Source organism: Zophobas morio, unplaced genomic scaffold (assembly GCF_036711695.1).
Source record: "Zophobas morio isolate AGI-343-1 ecotype UQ-CSIRO unplaced genomic scaffold, CSIRO_AGI_Zmor_V1 ptg000048l, whole genome shotgun sequence".
NCBI classification, from domain to species: Eukaryota; Metazoa; Arthropoda; class Insecta; order Coleoptera; family Tenebrionidae; genus Zophobas; species Zophobas morio.
Window position 1 is genome coordinate 229961 of NW_026972153.1, and position 20837 is coordinate 250797.

Here is a 20837-nt window from a genome sequence, read left to right on the forward strand (position 1 = left end):
CGTCAAAGGGGAACAAAATCTCTAGTTAACATTAGGGACTTCTTAACAGATTACAAGCTCGATAATTAAAAAAAATAAGGTAATTTATAGGCCCCTACACTTAGGAAAATAGTCTAACCGGATGTCCTAAAAGAAATATATAGATATATCCTTTAAAGGTATTTCAAGCATTACCACTACGATAATTAGGAATATATAACATGTCGCCCTGAAATGTATCGGGGCTAACTAATTAAACAAAACTCTTTTTCGCGAAATTTAACCTTACACATCAGGCATAGCCTCCTTTAAGAGGGTGCTACCAATCCAAAGCTTTTTCAACATATCCACACCATTTTAATATAATGATTTCTCATTGCCTCCAAAATAGGCAATACCTTCCTCGTTTGTGATCGAACTCTCTTTCTCTGGAGCATTTTTTGAGGTCTGCAATTAAATAATAGTTACTGGGGGTCAGATCCGGAAAGTACGGTGGGTGCGGAGTTAAGTCATCGTAACCACTGATACGATGCATTGTCTTGATGAACGAGCTTATTTTTATCACCATTGAAGTTTTTTATTTGCCAATACCCCTTTAATCGAAGGCAAGAGTATAAAATAATATTCTTAATTCATAGTTTTCCTTTTGCAAGGTAGTCAAATAAAATTTCATACCGTGCACACCCTAAAATACAAAGACCATAGCCCTTTCTGAAGACTGTTGCATCTTAAGTTCCTTTAAGCGATTTTCACACTTTTTTCCCCAGCTGACTGTCGATGTGGAGTTTAGTGATGGATCCAGGTTTCATCCATTGTTACATATTGTAGAAAAAAACTTAATCAACTTTAAAAAGGTGTTCCGAATTATTAATACGTTGTTAATTTTACTCTACTAAGAGCAAAGTCGGTATTCATGCCCTTATGTTGGTGCAAATTATAGCTTACACGTTCCATAGATATTTTTGCGTTGTCAGCTAACTCATGAAATACCCTTTACGATTCATTATCGACATTTTTGTGAACTGTTTTAGTACTTATGGAGTAACTGCTTTATTAGTATCTCCAGCTCACATAGCATCGCTTTTGCCTGTGCTGCCCCGTAAACTCAGCAAACCACGGGCAAATCGTTGTTTCGACGAAGCAGAGACCTTACTATACTTTTCAAGAGATTGCTGAGCTTAACCGGTATTTTTGTCCATTTAAAAAAACAGTTCTTAATCAATACACGTAATTCGTTTTTTCACATTGCTTTGAAATAACAAAGTTTAAGTCACTTAAAATTTCATATTTTAATAATTTATGAAAGAAATGTTACCAAATATTGACTAACTAAGAAAGGTATGGATTTTGTTTAGAGGGCATCTGTGGATTAGCCCGGAACTTTTCAGGTAACGTGTCATATATCAAATCATTATGAACATATTTATAGTTTAAAAATAGTATCGCACTCACTGCTTCTATAATAAGGAGGGATGAATGTTTATCAAGTTGTCCATGTAAAAATTTAATATTCTTCCTCTAAATTTGTCAGTTAACTAAATATTTAGTCGTTAATACTTTTAGCTTATTTTGTAGTTTAAAGTAAACAACCTTAAATATTTATTAAACCTAAGAAGGACAAATATTTAATACTTTCAAGTATTAAGCATAAGCAGTACATTTTTTTTTGTAGATGGGAAACGAAAATGCTTTTCATAATCCTTAAAAATAAAAATTATTAGCGCTTCTTAGTACAAAGCAATAACTTTAAAGTAATTACATGGTAGGCAAAAGCGATGTGTAAAACGTAGTTCTAACGTTTAAACCATAATGAAAATATGGTGAATTAACTTTTTTCGAGTCTTGCATATTATTTAATCTATACAGAAATATCGTAAACAAAGATGGAGGCCTACAAATAATAAGTAATAAAAGTTATAAAAACTACAGTAAAAATGCATCGATACTCGCGCAGTACCGCGAGAGGGGAGGTTTCAGGATAACTTTTTTTTCCTATTAACATAAACTTCGAGACGGGTAACATTAAATTTTTCTTTTACTATTGTCTTATTTATAAGTACAATTTCCATATTAAATATTTTACAATTCATTAAACTCTTGTTATAACTTAGAAGAGAAGTAATTTAGTTTACAAACAATAATCTTTGACTTAAAATTAAGTATATAGTTTAAATCAGTTCTGACGGAAGACTCAACGTTAAGGATACTACATAAAGTTATTATATACTATCTTTTCTATTATAATAATTCATGTATATTTTATACTAAAAAAATTAAATAATATTGTTTAAAAGTTTAGACCATGGTGTTTGACTTCTTTCGAAATGTCAGAATCTGAGGAGGAGGATTATTTATCAGACTTCTTCTTGTTACAAGCAGAAAAAGAGTCAACTAATTTAAAATTAAAATCTCTAAAAAATAATAAAACTAAGTATACTTTATTATATATATTTAAATAGAGGTTAAAAAACGTTAACTTATTCAGAATCTATTTAGCTATACTTTTAACTGATTTACTTTTTATAATTTGCCTATAGGAAGTTTATTGTTAATTTCTAAAAGTTTATTTAACTTTTTAATTACTAGTATACTATAAAGTAAAAGTATTTTTCAAAATTAATAACTTCATAGTACCTACTTTATTGAATATTAGCAAATTACTGTCAAGTATATAGCAAATCTTGTAAATCTTTATTATATTGTTTTATTCTCTCCTGTTCGTAGTTAATTAACTTTTTACTTTAAAAACTTTTTTCGCTAAAGTAAAATAATATTATTAGCTTTTATAAGCTGTATATATATTTTTTAAATTTAAGTTTAACATGAAGTTTTTAACTTATGTAGTAAAGTTTTTGAGCGGAAGTCGATTTTCTGAACGGTTTTTTTTAATAAAGTTACACATTTTTTAAAATTTTTTAAAAAGTCAATATCTTTCTTAAAGATTTTTTCTAATTTAGAGAAGTTACTCGTATAAAGAACTCTAAGATAGATAAAAAAAAGAAAAATATAAAAAATGTTTCTGCAATTATCTCTGCATCTCCAATAGCAGCTGATAATAAAGGCTTCGAACTTATGGAGAAAATGGGCTATAAGTATTCACTCTTATTACTGTTACTATTATTATTATTTTAGAAATCAAAACTTATTTTACAAGCTTAATATATTTATTTAAATGTTACTGGCGCCCATAAATTTTCGTCTAAATATATTTTTTTAGGTTTGAATTATTCTTTGGTGCTATCATTATAATAACATTTTATATAGTTAATTCTTCAATACTATTGAAAATTTTAAAGTTATTATTTGTAATTAACGCTCATAGAGAATTAATTCCTTAGTAATGGTTTACCTCCTGCAAGTTTATTTAACCACTTTGCATTTCATCGGTGTATTTTTAACATAATATTAAAAATTTTAAATACAGTGCATTTATACTAATATTTCGGTTGAGAAACTCCTTGCTTTTATATATAAATTTCAAATAAATTGTAAACAACTGAAATACTAAATTAGCAGAAGATTTTTCTAATAGAAAGTAATTACTAAAAGGTCGAAAAACCGTACTTTTAATTTAGTATATTTTTTAAAATATTTGTAAATTTTAAGCTTTTTTAATTTTTCAAAGTTGAAGTGAAAACTTATTTCTATTATAAATTTTAATTTCATTTTTTTTCATTATCGTAAAAACTTTTTATACTTGCTTTGAAGCTAAGCGCACTTGCTAAGATTTTATCCATTTTCTCTAATTCGTCTATCAGTTATGTTAAATATTTTATAGGATTTGGTAAGTATAAAAATAATAATAAAGAAAAACAAACTTTTAAATTTACTTCACACTCTCACTAATAACGATTAATTTTAATTTTCAATAATTTTATTTTTAAATTTGTTAAGCTTTTAACCTTTTGACTGCTTTATTTCTTTTTTTTTATAATAATATTTTTTTGTGCTTATGATTATATTTTATAAGTCTCGTTTAGTAAATAGTGTATTTCTTGGAAACTTAAATAATAGTAATATTTTTTATGCCTATACTTATAATAATTAACTTTTCAGAATTGGTGAAGGGATAGGAAAACGGCGTGAAGGCATTAAAGAGCCGATTGCTCCTTTTCTTCTGTTTGGTAAGAAATTATCGAAACAACTAAATTTTAAAACTAAAATTTTATTCTATAAGGAATCGCCTTACTTTTTTATTATGTAGTTAATGATAATTATTAGGTAGAGAAGGTTTGGGATTAAAAGAATATGAACAAAAAAAACAAGAGGAAAAGATATTTTTGGAAAGACAAATACTTGAAAAGAAAGAACAAAAGAATGAAGAGATAAAAGTTTTATTTAAAAATAAAAACTTAACGTTAATAAAAAGGTATATGGTTACTTAATTATAATAATAGTAAGTTACTAAATTTCTTATTATTACGAGCTATGAAGTTATTATAAATAGTTTTATGTACTAATTATTGTTAACTATTTTTTTACAAGTAGAAGATCTGTTCAGCGTTATTTGAAAATGAGTGAATTTGCTTGTGAAACTTTAGATAAAGAAAATGTTTATATATTTATATTAATATTTGCCATAATGGTTAACTATTTACTTATAGTAACTATTTTGTTGAACCTATATATTAGTTTGTTATAACTTTTTTATATATGAATAATATGTAATCAACTAATTACTTTTTTAATTTATCAGTTGCTATAATTTATTCAAAACCGATTTAATGAAATTAAAAAGGTCAGTAACTTTTAATTTCAGCGCATCCCCCCCTCTTTTTAAATAAACCTAGTTACAACCCTTCATCGAGGCATTTCTTGCTATTCATGCGAATTTATTGTTAAAAAATTCTCTTAGTTAAGTGAAAACTCTTTGGCTGTTAAGAGTGTAAATAAATTTCTTAAAGCTTTTTAGTTATAGCTATTTACGAGTAGATTTTGCGGTGGGGCAACACAGCTTTTATAACGATTTTTTTAAAGGGCTCACTTGTTTTAGGTTTCGTGGAACAATTTAGCTAAAAAAATTGTAGAAATATGAATTTTTTGAAACTTATTATAAGTTTAGGTAGTTGGCTAACAAAGTTTTGTTAATAATGTAGGATTTCCCTATCGTTATAAGAAAGAATGTCCTATAAAACAAGTAGTTAGTAAATTCAGGAGGCCGGAGACCAACAATAATTATAATATTCTTGCTACTACCCGATAAGAGGAGTCAGCAGAACTACCTATTTAATAAGCGACTAGTAAAAAATCTTTTTTAAACTCTACTTGGAAAAAAAATAAATTCAGTGAGCTCTAAAAATTCGAAGTTAATAGTATTTAGCAAAAATGACCGTACCCACCGTGCAATAAATTTCTCGCCTTAAGAGGCGAGTAATGATACTTAATCCATTTACCTGGTTATATATAAAACTTGCAAACGCACAAATATTATTTTTACTTTGTATCTTTAATAAAAGTTTTTTTTTAAAAAAAAGAGGTGACTATAATCTAAGTAATAAGTGCATATCTACGTTTTTGATATTATGAATTTACTTTATCCCTAAAAAGAACGTATTAATAAAGAAATTTTTTTTATTAATAAATTAATTTTATTAAGGGATTGGAGTAGAAGTAATATATTCGTGGTTGCAGTGTATATTGTGTGGTACTAAAGCACTTAGTAAATTTTATAAAGACAACCTGGAATAGCATTCGCATTTATATTTTTAAATTTTGAGGTGATTCCTTTATCGTAAGAGTCGTATTCAGCTTGTTCTTTTTTATTTCTATATAGTGAATTCTTTGGGGGCTTAGCAGACTTTCATTTTTCCTAATACTTGCGCTCTGCCTAGAATTACCCATCTAAACTGTTTAAATACTTAATGGGGGATTATCCTTCTAAAAAAAATTTTTTTAGTTGAGTTTAAATGTAATATTAAAGCGCGAGGTTTCCAATTTATATAAAATTACGAATTATTTTTGAAGGCACTGTTAAAGTTGTCTTTTTTTTAAGGTGACCCTTATCTTAACAGCAGTTTTAGTTCACTGGTAGTGTAGCGAGACTACTAATAAAGCTTGTAACAACCTTTTTGTAGACTTACTGGTTTATTCGAAACTTAATAGGGCATTTTTATAATATAAGATAATATTAATTTTATTGCACGACTTCAGGCTTAACAAAAAAAGGTAAAACGTACAAATAATAAGTTATAATGCAGAAAAGTTAAATAGCTAGACTTCTTATTTTTCTATCTTCTGAGGATATTACCTTCCCAAACCAAGAAGGATGTAGGTCGGGTCCCTTAGAGAAACCATTTGTTAAAAAAAAACCAATGAAGGATTGGTTATGTTACTTTTTTAAAGAATTTTACTCTTAGAATGTTTGATTTTAAGTCAGCTATTTTGTATTATTTAAAATTATCAAACCATATTTTTGGATGTTTTTAATTGATAACTTTGTATTATTAGAAAACGCTAACTATTAAAATCCTTAGGGAATTGTCGACAACCCTTTATGGAATAAACCTGAACTTGAAGGTCTATAGTTTTTTTTTATTTCCTTTCTCTTGACACAACAAAAAAAAACTATTTAGAGGATATTATTAGTGAAGAGGAAAAAGAGGTGAAGGTATTACTTAACATTATTATTATCAATCTAATCTTTTAACCAGATAATATGTAATTTGAATTAAAATAAAATCTATATTTTTATATAGAATATTAATTTATTAAAGGAAATAACGAAGTACTTAAGAGGTATTATAAAGAAGACTTCCCTTTTTTTTAAAATTTCAGTTACTAACAATTAATAATACGTGTTTTAATCTAAAGATATACTTTTTTATAAAAAAGGCCAGATTTTTTTTTAATTTCACATAACTTTTTATAATAACTACCTAGGAAAATATTTTTACTGTTGCTGGTGTGGTCATCGTTTTACCAATGCAGAAGATTTAGGTCTCTTTTGTAGTTATTTAATTTAATTATATATGTAAACTGTTAACCTGTATGAAGCTAATTTTTTTTAATAACGTCATTTATTAAAAGGCACATTTTATAATTTCGAAAATAGTTAGTGGCCTTTTATTACAGTGATATATAAATGAAAAAATGTTACTATGTAAAAGTTCTGTTGAAATTATAGCAGTTAAGGGACAAAAATTTGTTCTAAACTTAAAAACTTAATATTGAGTAACATTATATTTTAAAAAATTCAATTCAATTTTTGTATTCCAAAAAAATAGCTTTAGACATATTGCCTTTTTCAAACCTCTATAAAAACCTTGGGCTCTTTTAAATTTTTTACAACCTTTGAATTTGTAGGCTTAAAGTTTTTAAAAATAATTATATAAAATAAAGTATATAATATAAGTAAATTTAAAAATTTAAAGACACCAACACTTTAATAAATTATTAATCTGCTGGGAGTACATCGCACTCTGCATGCTACTTCACTTTAATAATTTTGCAGTATAAACCGTTACAGAAGACATTTTGATTATTTATTTTATTAAAAAATTAGTTTGGGGTAATTTAAATCATTCAACTTAAGACCTTTTTGAGCAATATTTTTTAGCGTAACCGACTTCACTAACTTTAAAAGATTTTATCAAGAAAAAACTTATGTATAAATACTGAGAACTTTTTTTTAAAGTCGATGTACCAAAATTTTCAATTTTACAGGTTTTATAAGCCTAAAAGTTTTATATTTTTACATATAAATAACAGCCAGCAATTGTCCTGGGGACGATGCAGAGTCGCACGGAGAACTATAAACAATCTCTATTAATAAAATTCTTGACCCGTTGGAATATTCATTAATAAAGTTTATAATATATATATTAATAATTGTATATATAGTTCTTTAAAAATTTTAAAATAATCCATTTGTAATAATATACTTTAGCTTTTATTAATTCCTATTTATGGCTTTCTGTTAACAAAATCATCCGCAATGCTGATATTACTGCAATTTTATAATCTTTGCAACTTTTAAGACGTTTAACATTACTGTAGTACATCTATAAGCTATAGTATTTTAAGTATAGAAAAATCGTCCGGAAGTGTTGGTGACTTTGAAAAATGGGCAGTCAACTTACTTAAAGGCAATAGATTTAGTTCATTGTATAAAGGAAAAATTATGGAACATAAAATTATACATTGCTTTTAAAAAGAATTAGGATTATTTGTAAAAATAACGCAAGTACTGAGCATTCATAAAATATTGAAATTAGTAACAATTTGTGCAGTGTAGGATTTGTTTGCTAATAGGATTCGTTATAAGAGCATATATATATAAGTACCTAAGTACTTTCTTTATGAGTGTGTTGTGTACTATTAATTAATCTGTGCACTAGAATTAAAAAAACGATTGTGAAAATAGTGTTATTTAATGCCTAAATAACAATTAAGTTTAAGTTTAACTAAAACACAGTAAGATTCTTGACTTAATATTTTTATATAGGGACTTTTATTTAAAATTTCTTGTTTAAAGTATAAAATTGAGTTTAGTTCTATAATCGCTTAGCGCCTTTCAAAAACAATGTTGCTTTCTATAAGTTGGTAATAGAAAAAGGTTAATAGAATGCTCATTTCAAGTTGCCGTAAACGATTACATATGTTTATATATAATATCAATTTAAAAATCTGAAGTCAGATAATGAAGTTATTTTTGAAGCTAAAAACTTACGCCGTATGTTAATTTGCTACATAAATAAGTCAGATCTAAAAACTATCTTTTAGTTATATTTCCTTAAGTAAAGTTACATATATAATAGGGAATTATTATTTATTAAAAGGAAAAAGCTAAAGTCTTAGCTATATGTAAACATAAAATAAATGTGATTTTCTTTATTTATTTTCTCATCTTAAAGCTGTGTTTACGCTTCTTTATTTGCTAGTTTTGTATCGTTGAATTACATAATATAGTAGCGATCTAGCGGGTAATAAAGACTACTTCTTCAGATATCATTCAGGACCTATATTATATAGTTATCTAAGTGAAGTATGATAAAATCTTCAAAAGTTAGTCGTTTAAATTAATTTCTTGTAAAACTATTGCAACTTAAGCCTGATTATTAAGAAAACATCGGATGAAAAACTTTAAACCTCAATTACTAACAATTTTCTTAAACTTTATAGCTAAGACATCAGTTCAAAAGTAGGTCTTAAAATTAATCGTTCATTAACAGCAGTTGTAAGATATGATTACCAACCAAGCTGAAATATAGCATCTTGATTTAAACTGACCCTATGACACTAACTCTGCTTAACTTCTATATTTTACATTTTAGTGATAAAGCTGAAAATGGTATTTAGTTTTTAAGCTGCCTATTATAACTATCTTTCATTAACTTCTACAGTTTATTTTAACATTTTATATAAAATAAATTGGTAAACTAAACAATTAAGTGGCAAAGTATTTCTTTTTTTTAAACTTGACTTGATGAAAAGTATATGTTTAATATAAATTATAAATTTCCATAAAGATATAGTTATTTATACCTTTAAAAAAACTTGTTATTATAGCTAATAGCTTTATATATTTATTAATATTAACAGTATTATAAAATACATAATATTTCCAACCTGTTACGCTCAACGTCGCACTAGTATAAACTTTAACTTTAGTGACCTATACTAACTACAAAGATGGATGACTAAAAGGACTATCTTGGCTATTAAAAATGGTTGCATATACTTATTAAATTTATTTATCTTAAATATAAAAAAAATTTAAGCAGGTAATTTTCTTATATATCTGTTCTGCCTACTTACTTTTCAAAAAGTAGACAAATTAAAATGTGTAGGTTTTAAAATAAGGGTCACTTCAAAGTAAAACAATATTAACACAAGAAAGCCCATAGCAAAACACAATTATGAAAATAAAAAAATTATACTGTACAAATGTATTTTATTAAAATAATTATATATACTATTAGTTTCAATGCTTTTTACAAGCTCAGTATAGCGTACACGGAATATTAAGAAAGATTCAAGTAGACATTAGCGAGATAAAGCTCAATGAAGTACTATATAACCGATAAGAAGGTTATACCTCAGTTATAACGTTAACTGTATTAAAAAATAAAAATAACCAAGTAATTTCTCCGCCCTTACATGAACAACTTACTATGCTTGACATTCTTCTTTACCCTTTCTTTGTTAAATTTATGGACATTTTAAGTACTATATCATAAAAATTTTACCAATTCTATGTTAAAATAATCAATTAAAATCGAAAGGTATAAAAAATTTTCCTATGTTAAACTATGACTTTGTTTAACGGTGTCATACTAAGGAATAAGCGCTTTAAAGTACTTAATCTGTATTTCCAGTTCTACACCGAAAGAAGTTGGGGTGCTATTGCCACACCAGCACGTGTTCTCCAAAAGAAGTTCAAGGGGCCTTCAGAGAATCTGATAGCCAGCGGAGGAATATCGGGCGAAGACTTCCAATATGGGGCCAAAGTTGGGTGAAAACCTATTAATTTCGACAACGGGGGCAAAGAAAGTACATGTAATTAAGGAATAAACAATCTCGTTTATAAGCGATTTCTAAACGTTTGTTGACAGTATCCGGTCTCTTATTTTCTTTATTTAGTTATTCTTTATGTGGGGTCTCAACATACACGTAACTTTCCGAATGTTATATAGCCTAACCAGCAAAAAATTAATATTAATAATTTGTTCCTCCTAAGGCTCTTTTATCTTATACAGTTACACATTCACTTCAATATTGAAGATCTTGATTTACCTAATACAGTCAAGCACTTTAACAGAAACCTCACGACGCCCCCATCCTTTTACTCTCTACTTAAAACGTGTTAGATTTTTCACACTACGCCAAAAAGTTAACGATAGCCTTAAGGGGACTGGTAATTATTTCTTAAGGTATCAACCCCAACAGAATGGCACTCGTATTAGCCTTGTGTTTCAGAAGATCACTGTTATTTTTATATAGCCTCGAAGACTAGCCTCCTTCTGCAAAAACAATAAACTCTGCACATATATTCTGTTTTAAACTTTTTTGTGAATCGTCTTAAGCTTAAGTAAATTTATCTAGTAAAAAATTTCTTTAAAATTTAACTGACTGCTTCCAACATAATTGCAAAAAAAAAAAACAAAAAACTGCAGTTTTTTTTTTGCAAACGACTAAGGTGATCTTCGCTCCATTTCATTTTATTTATCAGTCAAAATTTGTACTCCTATAAACAACTAACCCCTTCAGAACAGTTGTGGTAATACTCATTTTTTTTGTTGAGCAAATTGGATATTGACAAGGCCACAGGTAGCATAGTCTACGATGGCTTACACTCTGACTAAAGCCCTTAATATAGATTTTCATTTTACGCATTGCTTAACATATTTTTCTGGTCCCTTAAGAACCACAGGCCTTTGCTTAGATGTTAGTTTATTTATCACCTTTTTCAGTGGGAACTTTTTATGTAACTGACCTCAGCAAAGATGCCTAATATTTACTTGTCTTATACGTTATCGTCAAAAATATTTTCTGTTTTAAATTTTTACGTAAAGATTCTATAACGCTTTAATTAATAATTGATTATATGTATCCCTTATATTTATATATATATATAACTTAGATTAAGATCTATTTAATGTAGTTTGTATTAGAGGAATTAATTTCTTAAGTCTTTATCGCTTTTTAATTTTAAGTATCCACTGAAACAATTTTGCATAGAGGGACACGTACAAATTTGTTTCAATTATGAGAAATTTTACTATCATTCCAACATAAGGGTTTTTTTTTAAAGCGTTTGAGTGATTATAAAGGATAGCTTATTTAGAGGCCTTAACTTAATAGTGCGTAAACTTTCAATCGATAAAGAAAATGGTTAAAATGTCTTTAGAAGACAGGTTTTACACTGAGATCGTCCGTGAATGGGGTGTCGTAAGGCCACAATATCCTGGATCCAAGCTCATTATGGTCCAAATCGTCCTTGCATTGAATCTGAGCGTCCAAAGACCTGGAAAAACCGGGATGTGACTTGACCTATACGAGGGGAAGTGACATTGGGGGCGATTGAAACTGCACAGAAAGCTTCAAAAACCATAGAAACAGCATTAGATAGACTAGTTTCAAGAGCATTGCATTCTGCTGACCTCCATGCGAAAAACAAAGTTAATTATACCCACTTCGACAGACCGTCTCAAGGGACTAAGTTTTGAGTTTGCGAAGAAGTACGAGAATTGGTCCATTTCTGTCAGGGAAAAGGTAATTTTTTCGGGCGAGATCATTCGGTGTGACTCAGATGATATTAGGTGGTGTTGGAAGCGATTCCTGTAATAATCGAGACTTGATCGCCAGATGGTGCAACGTATAAAGATGGGGGAGGGGGATCGATTATAATTTGGTCCTGTAAAACATCTAAGGGGGTAGGCTATTTGAAAAATGTGACAGGGATCATCACCTCAAGCACGTATTTAGACATTATAAAGAATAACCTACCCAGAACTTGCGATTAGTATGGCCTTGGTCTTGGTGAAATGGTTTTTCACAGGATAATGCCCCATGTCACACAACACTATCGGTAGGATCTTGGCTTTAATTACGGTCGTTCCATGTGCTAGGCTGACCTCCGCAATCTTCTGATCTCAATTCCATTAAGCAGTCATGGGCGAAGAGAAAACGGGGATCATACGAATCAGCTCCTGCTAATTTGGACGAACTTTGGGCATGTGTGCAATCACACTGGAGAAATGTAACACCGGTTCAATGCTACAGTCTGATTGCCAGTATGCCAAAGAGAGTACAAGCAGTGAGTTTGGCAAAAGGGAGCTATAATAATTATTAATACCTCGTTTATTACATTAAATTTTTCCTACATGCAAAATTGTTTCTATAATCTTTAAACTTTACAGTCTCATATCTTTTCGAATATTAAACCAATTTAAGATCAAGTATTAACAAAATGTAACTGGAACATAGAAGTTTACTGTGTATAAATTTTAGAGTAATCCATTAAGTAATGGAAAAGTTACTCTATTTAAAAAAAAAAATGAAAAAATGCAAAACATTGAAACAATTTTGCGGAATAGTGTAGTAGATGGGCCTCATTTTAAGTCCGTGAGAGTGAAGGCTTGCGAAGAAATTTTTTAAAAAGAGCAATATGAAGTTTTTTAAGCACCCAATATTTAGCAGTGGTTCCACTTCTTTGAAAACCTTTTGCAAACACTGGCTTGGGAATAGGAAAGCCAGTTAAATAAGGAGACATACTGTGTGGAGTTCAAATGCAGAGTTTACGCTAAGAAATATCAAAGTGAGCTTTCTTGAAAGTTAAGTAGGTAAAAATACTCATATGATAGCTCGGTCTAAATTTTAGCTCAAAAAGTTATCACAAATTATTCTGTTTTTTTTTATCAATAGCTACTGCTTTCGTAATGTTAACCAATTTTTTTTTTTTTTGCAATTTATTATTAATGCCAATAACGGTGTGTACTTCAATTTTTTTAACTTTTTCGATTTGAGGGATACTACAACTGTAAGAATAAGAGAGTTAGTTTTCTGACTTAATTATAAAAAACAAAAGTTATAAACGTAATATACCGGAGCTTTTTAAGGAATTACTTCACGGTTTACACTAAGAGTTAAAGACCCAATAGATATACAGGATTTTTAGAGTCTTAAATAGTTCATTAGAGAATTTCTTTTATGCAAGGCGTTTTACTCAGTTTTTCGTACTTTTCCTTTGTTAATTAAATTTTGATTTAACTATGACTTTCACGTACGCTACGTATTTGCTTTGTTTCTTGATAATTATTTCATGTCTTTTTATTTTATATGACCTATCCTTTCAGCCTTTGGTAAAGAGAGTTTAAAATTGGATTGTTTTAAAATTCGTTACAACTGTAACGGTCTAATAAAGCTAGGCTTTTTTTTTTGTTCTTTTTATCGCTCCCAAAAGTGTTTTTTTTACTTAGACTCGTATTGTTTTATTTAATATGCTTTTAAGTATTCGTTACCTTTTTTACTTCTTTAATAAAATTTTTTCTCTCTCTTCTATAACTTATAATTAATCCAATTAATTTTGTTTTCTATTCCTAACATTTTTTCCTAAATTATCCATTATTATAGTTTTTTTCCCTTTACTTGCGGTCTTTAAATTTTACCATCAAAGTATTTTATAATTACCCTTATTTTCTCTATTTAGTATTTAAAGGTGTTGTCATTGTTAATTTCTTGTTTCTATTTATGTTTTTTTTCTTTCCTCCCTTTACTTTACAAGTAACTACTTATTTCAAAAGAAAAAAGGTTCAAATTCATTCTTAAAAATAAAAGTTCAAGGTTAGTAGCTTTGTTTCGGTTTTACAATTTCGTCCCACGCCTCAAGTCATATTAAAAAGACTATGTATACTTACACTGAAGAACTTTATTTGTTGTAATCGATTCCTCCTTTTTATTATCGATCCCTTATACTACTGACTATTTTCATATTTATATGGTGACCATAACTAAGGATTTAGAAACTCGTATTTTGAAATTTTATGGAGTTGGATTTTTAAAAACTTTTCTAACTTTTTTAATTTGCAAAATATATAATCTTTAGATTTGATTTTTATATTTAAAAAATACCTGCGGTGTCCCTATGCGCGATTGGAATTTGTTTCTACAAACTTGGCGTAACTCCAATATAATAGCAGTAAAGCGTACTTATATAACCCTATGAAACTAAAGGAAAATATAGGAATCCCTTAGAGCTTTAAAACATCAAGTTTTTATTATAAATGCGTTTTCAGGAGAGATTCTAAAAAATGCACATTATTATGTTCCGGTGCTTTCAAATTTAGCAGAGTTTATACCAAGTTAACTTACAATATTTATTAAGTAATATGTCCATTATTTGTATTACGATAAAATCGTGGGAACCAGGGAATTTGATTTTTTGCTTACCAAACGAGAGGGCAATGGCGCAGCTATATCACTTATAATTCCAGCGCTAGATTTTACGGGACCAAAGGAGTGAGCCCTGTAGGCGCATGGATATTGCTTTTGAGCGACTTCTTGTATTTGAAAAGAAGGAAGAGAATTGAGTAAGTTTAGACGCTGCGGAAGGGACCCAAATGAGGACAATTGTATTGAATCATTAACTAAAGAATTATTAGACGAATGAAGACTTTGAACGGCTTGGAGTTCCGATAATTGACCTGGACACACTCGCTTTGGAATGGAAATACAAGGGTTTAACATAAAGTTTTCCCCGTAAGTTTGTGCCGGTGCTAGTAGTAAATTTGTCCCCCTTTGAGGTTCGGCTTTTACTTTTTTAACTTGAGAATTACGTCTCTTCCATTGATTCAACTGTTGTAGGGTCTCCAGACGTTTGGCTTCTTGTCTCTGTTGATTCACCGATTCAGTACTGACGACAATGCAACCGCCGTTGGAGTCGTTGCTTCTACCTATATTTATACCATCTGTAGAAGTATTGTATTCCTCTGCCGATGTAGTATTTATAAGAATAGGAATTGCGTTTTTTTTATTTTCGTTTGGCTGCAAATCGTAGTTGAAGTAGACCGGACTAATCGATAAATCGCAAAGGTTCTCCAGCGATATATCATATTCCAATGCTCGTTCCCAAGAGCTCATATCGGCTACATTACCTCCAATTTCTCCTATGAGGTCGACATTCACGTTGTTAAAAGATTTTAAATTATCAAACTGTTGAATATTACCGTTATTATAATAACTATTTCTCATGTTACGATTACTGTCAGAAGTATTATTAGTACATGTAGTATCACTGTGGCCGGTATTATCGTTTAAGTAGTGGTTTCCACTTTTTTTAATTATTATACCATTATAATCATTACAATTAGTCTTAGTGGGGTTGTGAATTTTGTTTTCTAATTGAAGAGGTAAGGAAACATTTTGAAAAAGTCTGAAGTTCTTACTATTTATAATAGCATTGTTATTATTATTATAATTACTGTTATTATTACTACCACTGTAGTTATTTAACGCGTTACCCTTGACCACTTTATTTTTATCGCTTATTCTACTATTTCCATATAATTCGGAACTACTGCACCTAAACATGCTAGTTTCCCCCGTAACATTACTGCCGTGGAAAGGTTTTATCTGCCCTTGAGTGGGGCTATTAATATTTATTGGGCGTTCCCGGAGCACTATTGTGTAAAAATCACAAAAATTGGCTTTAGTAACTACGAATCTACTTTTCATATTAAAATTAAAGAATGCGTGAGTACGAAACTAAAATAATAACTATAAGCTCCATATTACTTTAAAGGTTTCTAAAAACCATGTGCACTTCGCTACTCCACTAATATACTTTGCTGCATAACTGCTACGTCATTAGGTAATCTTACCTTGTTGACGGGGTTTCTCTGGTAAATTTTGGTGAGAATTTTGAGGGTTTTTTATCCCAACTTTAATTTTCCTTTTACCTATAAAGTCTGCCTGTTCATTTATGCGAGAGTAGGAAAAGGTTCTAATTGTTACAACTGTTAAAGAGAAACAATGAAGACAGTTAAAAAAACTGCTGACCCCAGAGAGTTGAATGGTTGGTAAGACGACGAAGTTTCGATGCTCGGGGAACCTAAAATTGGAACCCCTTCATATTTTCCTTCGAGTAAGCGAAGGTTATTATTAACAATGCCTTTGTTAGTACTTGTTATTATAATTATTATTAACTGAAGCAATTAAAAAGTTTATTACCTTCTCTAAAAGTCTGGGCCTGTAAGGTATTGTGACTTCTTCTGTTCTATGAAATAAGTAAAAAAAATTGAGGAACTATTGGAAGTAAGAAGAAAGGTCGACGTACAGCGGCATGGTCAGTCGCATCTCCTGAAAGTGTTAAAGATGTGTTTATAGCTGATGGCATTTTAGCTTCTATAAAGCTCTTGTTTCTGAGCAGAAGAAATGACGATAATGTTATTTAAACAATTGACTTTAAGCAATAAAGGTCGACAAATATTTACCGTTCATTGCTAAACAATAAAAATAAACTTGTAGCTTGCATACCTAACGAGCTCACATTTAAGACTCATATACTTCACCGTGTTTTGGTTACTTGATACCGAAGAAAAGTCCACTAAATCGACCTTGGCACAAAATGGTTTGTTTCCCGTACACTTGCGGTTTTTTTGCCGGCATACTGAGCAACGTTTAGCTAATCTCCCCATATTCTCTTAGGGAGGACGCCCGTTTTGCTATCTGAGTACTGAAAATATAAGTGAGTATTATAAAATTACATTGCAAACACTAAATTGTTAATAAATAAAAACAAACTCCACTAACTAAACCTTTCTTATAGGCTGTTGGTGCCTTAACTCCTAATTAAACTAACATTGCACCAAAAAGGTATCATTTCCCTTTCGTTATACCCGAAGCTCATTAAAATTAAGCATTGATTCTTAAAGATAAGGTTTTCGAAAAAAAGCGAAAAGAACAAATGGCTTTGCTTAGAAGACGAGAAGAAACTCTTAAAATAGTGAAAATATATTATCTAGATTTACATAATTCATCTGTTTACACTGAACAGGCGACTCTTTGCTTAAAATTGATTGTAAATACACAAAATATTTGCGGTGCGTTAATTAAGGTAAGGAGGATTTACCAGAAAAATTAAAAATTGCAGCTTAGAAATGAATAAGGCTTAGTGGTGACAACACAACAGATTTAAAACGCAAAAGTTCAAGAAAGACGCATAACCCTATTATCCGACTCGGTCAAATATGTAGTTTCACTCGAATATAAACTACTAATTACGATAAAATTTTAACCAGAGAAGCCGAAACTAATCAGAAAGGTGGAGAAGTAAACAAAATATCTCAAAAAATAGGTATCGCTAAAACCATAATCACAATATAAGCCTTTTTTTATAATAAGTAAAATACTTCGAATGCCTTTTAAAATTTTTAATTGGAAATAGGATAACTATGCCACGCAGCATTGGTTATAAATAACTGGCCAAATATTGTTGCTTTTATTCAAATACTGTGTGATTGAAGGGATTTTAAAAGCTACATCTTTGGTTAAAAATTATCTTTAAAATAAAAAATGTTTTATGTTTATTTTTTAGGGAATTTTTTTTTTCGCCATTTTCACTTACTAGTGATCAAGTAGTCTTATGTACTCTTATGTTTATAAAATTATATTTGACAAGCATAGCATAGAAAGTGAATTGTATTATACTCTCGAAGATTTAGCCGTGAGAGAACTTATTGGATGATGAAAGTCTTTTTCTAAAATTATAGATGCATAATATAGAAAACATAAACTGTTTATTTAATGTTAATTATATAGCTAAAGAACAGAAAATATTATATAAAATCATAATATAAATATTTTTTCTTACGAACAAAATAACTTATTCATACGGACATAAAAATGTTATTTGAGTTTAACTTTCAACTGACAAAAATTATCTTAAAACTAAATAGAGCTGTTCCCCACACCTTAATAACCATTTCAACAACAAATTCACATCTCTAACTAGTAGAATTTCCAATACTGCTTTATCCTTGCAACTAAAATCGTTGAATAATTTGGCTAGCTTTAATAGTCACCAAAGCTAAATATAGACAGATGAAATACCTTTGTAAATGCTTTAACAGTTCTACTAAATCAATTTAACTTATAACTTTCTTATAACAACTATTGCGTTCGACAACACGAAGCAATCATTTAATCTCTGTTAGCTAAACACAGGTTTGTAATAAATGCAAAATATATCTTTTTTTTTAATTGCCCAATCCTGTCATTTAATTTACGCAAAACGATCTTTCTATTATATTTAACGGCTTAACAACTGCTTCTAACGGCTCTCAATGCCCAACTATTTGTTTTAGTAGTACTAAACCCTAACATCTTCGTATAATATGGATTTATATAAAAAAATGCCTATACAATCTAGCTTTCAAAATCTGCTATCCATAAGATAAGAGTTAGCACGGTAATTGTTTATATGGAGCCTTAGAATATTAACTCCGTTTTTACATATTGGTAAAAAATTAGCAGGATTATTGTTTGTATTGACATTTTATCAAATATTAACATTAAACGTTTAATGCAGTGAATGTTTCAATTTTATTAATTATAACCTTTATAGAAACGAGATCTTGTTTAGCGCTCCGCCTTAATTTTGTAGTTAAAAACCAAAAGTGCCTAGATGCAGTAATTAAACGGGGTTTCTAACAGCGCAAATATAATGATTATAGAAAGGTAGTAGCATGTCATTGTTAAAGTTAAATTTAATAGATTTAATTTTAAGTAGTAAATTTTGTTACGTTTTAATAATTAACAGCTTCAGTCGAGGCGCAAAGTGAGTGTGGACCAGAACCTTACTATTATCTAAAACTAGATTAATTATAAGGTTTAAGTTTAATAAAATCTCATAATGAGCATAATGTAAATTTAATTTTAACAGTGTACTTCCATGGCGCAAAGATTTAACTTCATCAAGTTTATATTGTTAAAAAACGAATAACAATTAAATTAAACGCGACTAAAAATATTGTTGTAATACGATTAATTTCATATAAACATTACTTTTAACGGTTTAACTGCTGCTCAAAGCCCAGTGTTAGTTTCGGGATTGAAGAACTGCTAATATAGCTTTATAGCAATTTCTCTCCGTGTCTTTTGCTGCAAAATCATAAATTATAAATTGTTTAGTTTACTATCATTAACTAAACAAGTTGTAAGTAAATTGGTGCTGTATGTTCCCCGCTATAATTTTTTTAATTAATTCCATTTGACTTTTTAAAAGTCTGCTATCCAAAGGACCTCTCTTTAATAACTAATAAGCTTCATATTTGGTGTTTCCGCATTAGGTTGCTTGTGTTATAAAATAGTAAGCGTCTACTGGTTGGAAGTTTCAAAGATAACTTAGATTCATTTGTAGTTTCGTAAAAAGAACGATTACCTTATAATTTACTATCATTTCGACATTTTATAAACGGTAACTTTATACCTTTTATGCTAATAAATACATAAAAGTTGTATCTTTAAAATTAATTTAAAACCTAAATAAAACGTTGTCTTATCGACAAACGTGATTCTGGTTCGACGCAGTATATAAAAAATCTTGAAAAGTTAGAGTTGCGGATCCATGAAATTAGCAGATAAAGTTGGTGTTTTATTATCTCTCCTGAATTAAATATCCTTTAGTTTTAGAAGTATAACCTCTTTAGTGTTCCTTGCTATAACAAATGTATATTACCGATTGTTTATAACTTTAATTTTCTTAATAAGTTGGATCTAGTAGGTGGATTTAATAAACACTTTGCTGATTTTTTATATTAAATACAATATTCAAGTTGTATATTATTAAACCCTTATACCCTAATTATGGGTTACACTTACTTAATTGCCCCTTATATGGGATATATAATACTTAATAGGTAGTACTTGATACACTAAAAAAAGGACTAGTTTCATTGCGACAAAGACCTTTTTTTTATTAACATTCATTAAGTAGGTATCGAGTGTTGTATATTATATTTATATATAGAGTTTTATTGGGTTGAAAAGAGGCTTTAAATAATAAAATCAGCTCACCTAACCATGTCCTAAGTTACTACCTGCTTTGAAACTTCGGCAAAATAAATCCAATAACTGAAAGCTTTTGTTTTTCATAAAGGGGGAAAAAATTTTAAGTATAGCAATAAAATATGTTTGCATCTAATCTTTGAAATTTAGTTAATCGTAATTAATTTATTAAATGAATACTCTATTATCGCAGTAAAAACCTTACACCACTCCGCAATTCGTTTGAGGTATTATTCACCAAAATATAATTGTAAGAGTATTGAAAAAATTAATAATATAACTAAAAAGAGGAGGGGGCTATTTTTAAGTATACGGGAAAGTTAATTATTTAAAGTCATATATCAAGAAAATTA

At 29.0% G+C, this 20837-nt stretch overlaps 1 protein-coding gene and 2 long non-coding RNA genes across 5 annotated transcripts; all 3 read left to right on the top strand.

The window, feature by feature from the left end:
• The first annotated feature begins 1950 nt into the window (after positions 1 to 1950).
• On the top strand, positions 1951 to 7769 carry LOC135142517 (G patch domain-containing protein 11-like). 3 transcript variants are annotated; one of them, XM_064074234.1, is made up of 12 exons: positions 1951 to 1995; positions 2140 to 2194; positions 2274 to 2410; positions 2937 to 3071; positions 4036 to 4103; positions 4201 to 4348; positions 4468 to 4531; positions 6453 to 6495; positions 6552 to 6586; positions 6675 to 6714; positions 6859 to 6915; positions 7687 to 7769. In XM_064074234.1, exons 3-12 carry the CDS (start codon positions 2304 to 2306, stop codon positions 7731 to 7733), a joined length of 744 nt encoding a protein of 247 aa, XP_063930304.1. In that variant the 5' UTR covers positions 1951 to 1995; positions 2140 to 2194; positions 2274 to 2303; the 3' UTR covers positions 7734 to 7769. The 3 variants fall into 3 exon arrangements, with proteins under 3 accessions (XP_063930304.1, XP_063930306.1, XP_063930307.1); XM_064074236.1 differs by lacking the exon at positions 6675 to 6714; XM_064074237.1 differs by lacking the exon at positions 2937 to 3071.
• Positions 7770 to 16377: 8608 nt separating this feature from the next.
• Positions 16378 to 16894, top strand: LOC135142515 (uncharacterized). The gene is made up of 3 exons (XR_010282558.1): positions 16378 to 16571; positions 16629 to 16762; positions 16819 to 16894. It is a non-coding gene; the product is annotated as an uncharacterized LOC135142515 (long non-coding RNA).
• Positions 16895 to 17575: 681 nt separating this feature from the next.
• Positions 17576 to 17931, top strand: LOC135142516 (uncharacterized). Its single transcript, XR_010282559.1, has 3 exons — positions 17576 to 17659; positions 17718 to 17773; positions 17864 to 17931. It is a non-coding gene; the product is annotated as an uncharacterized LOC135142516 (long non-coding RNA).
• The last annotated feature ends 2906 nt before the right edge of the window (positions 17932 to 20837 follow it).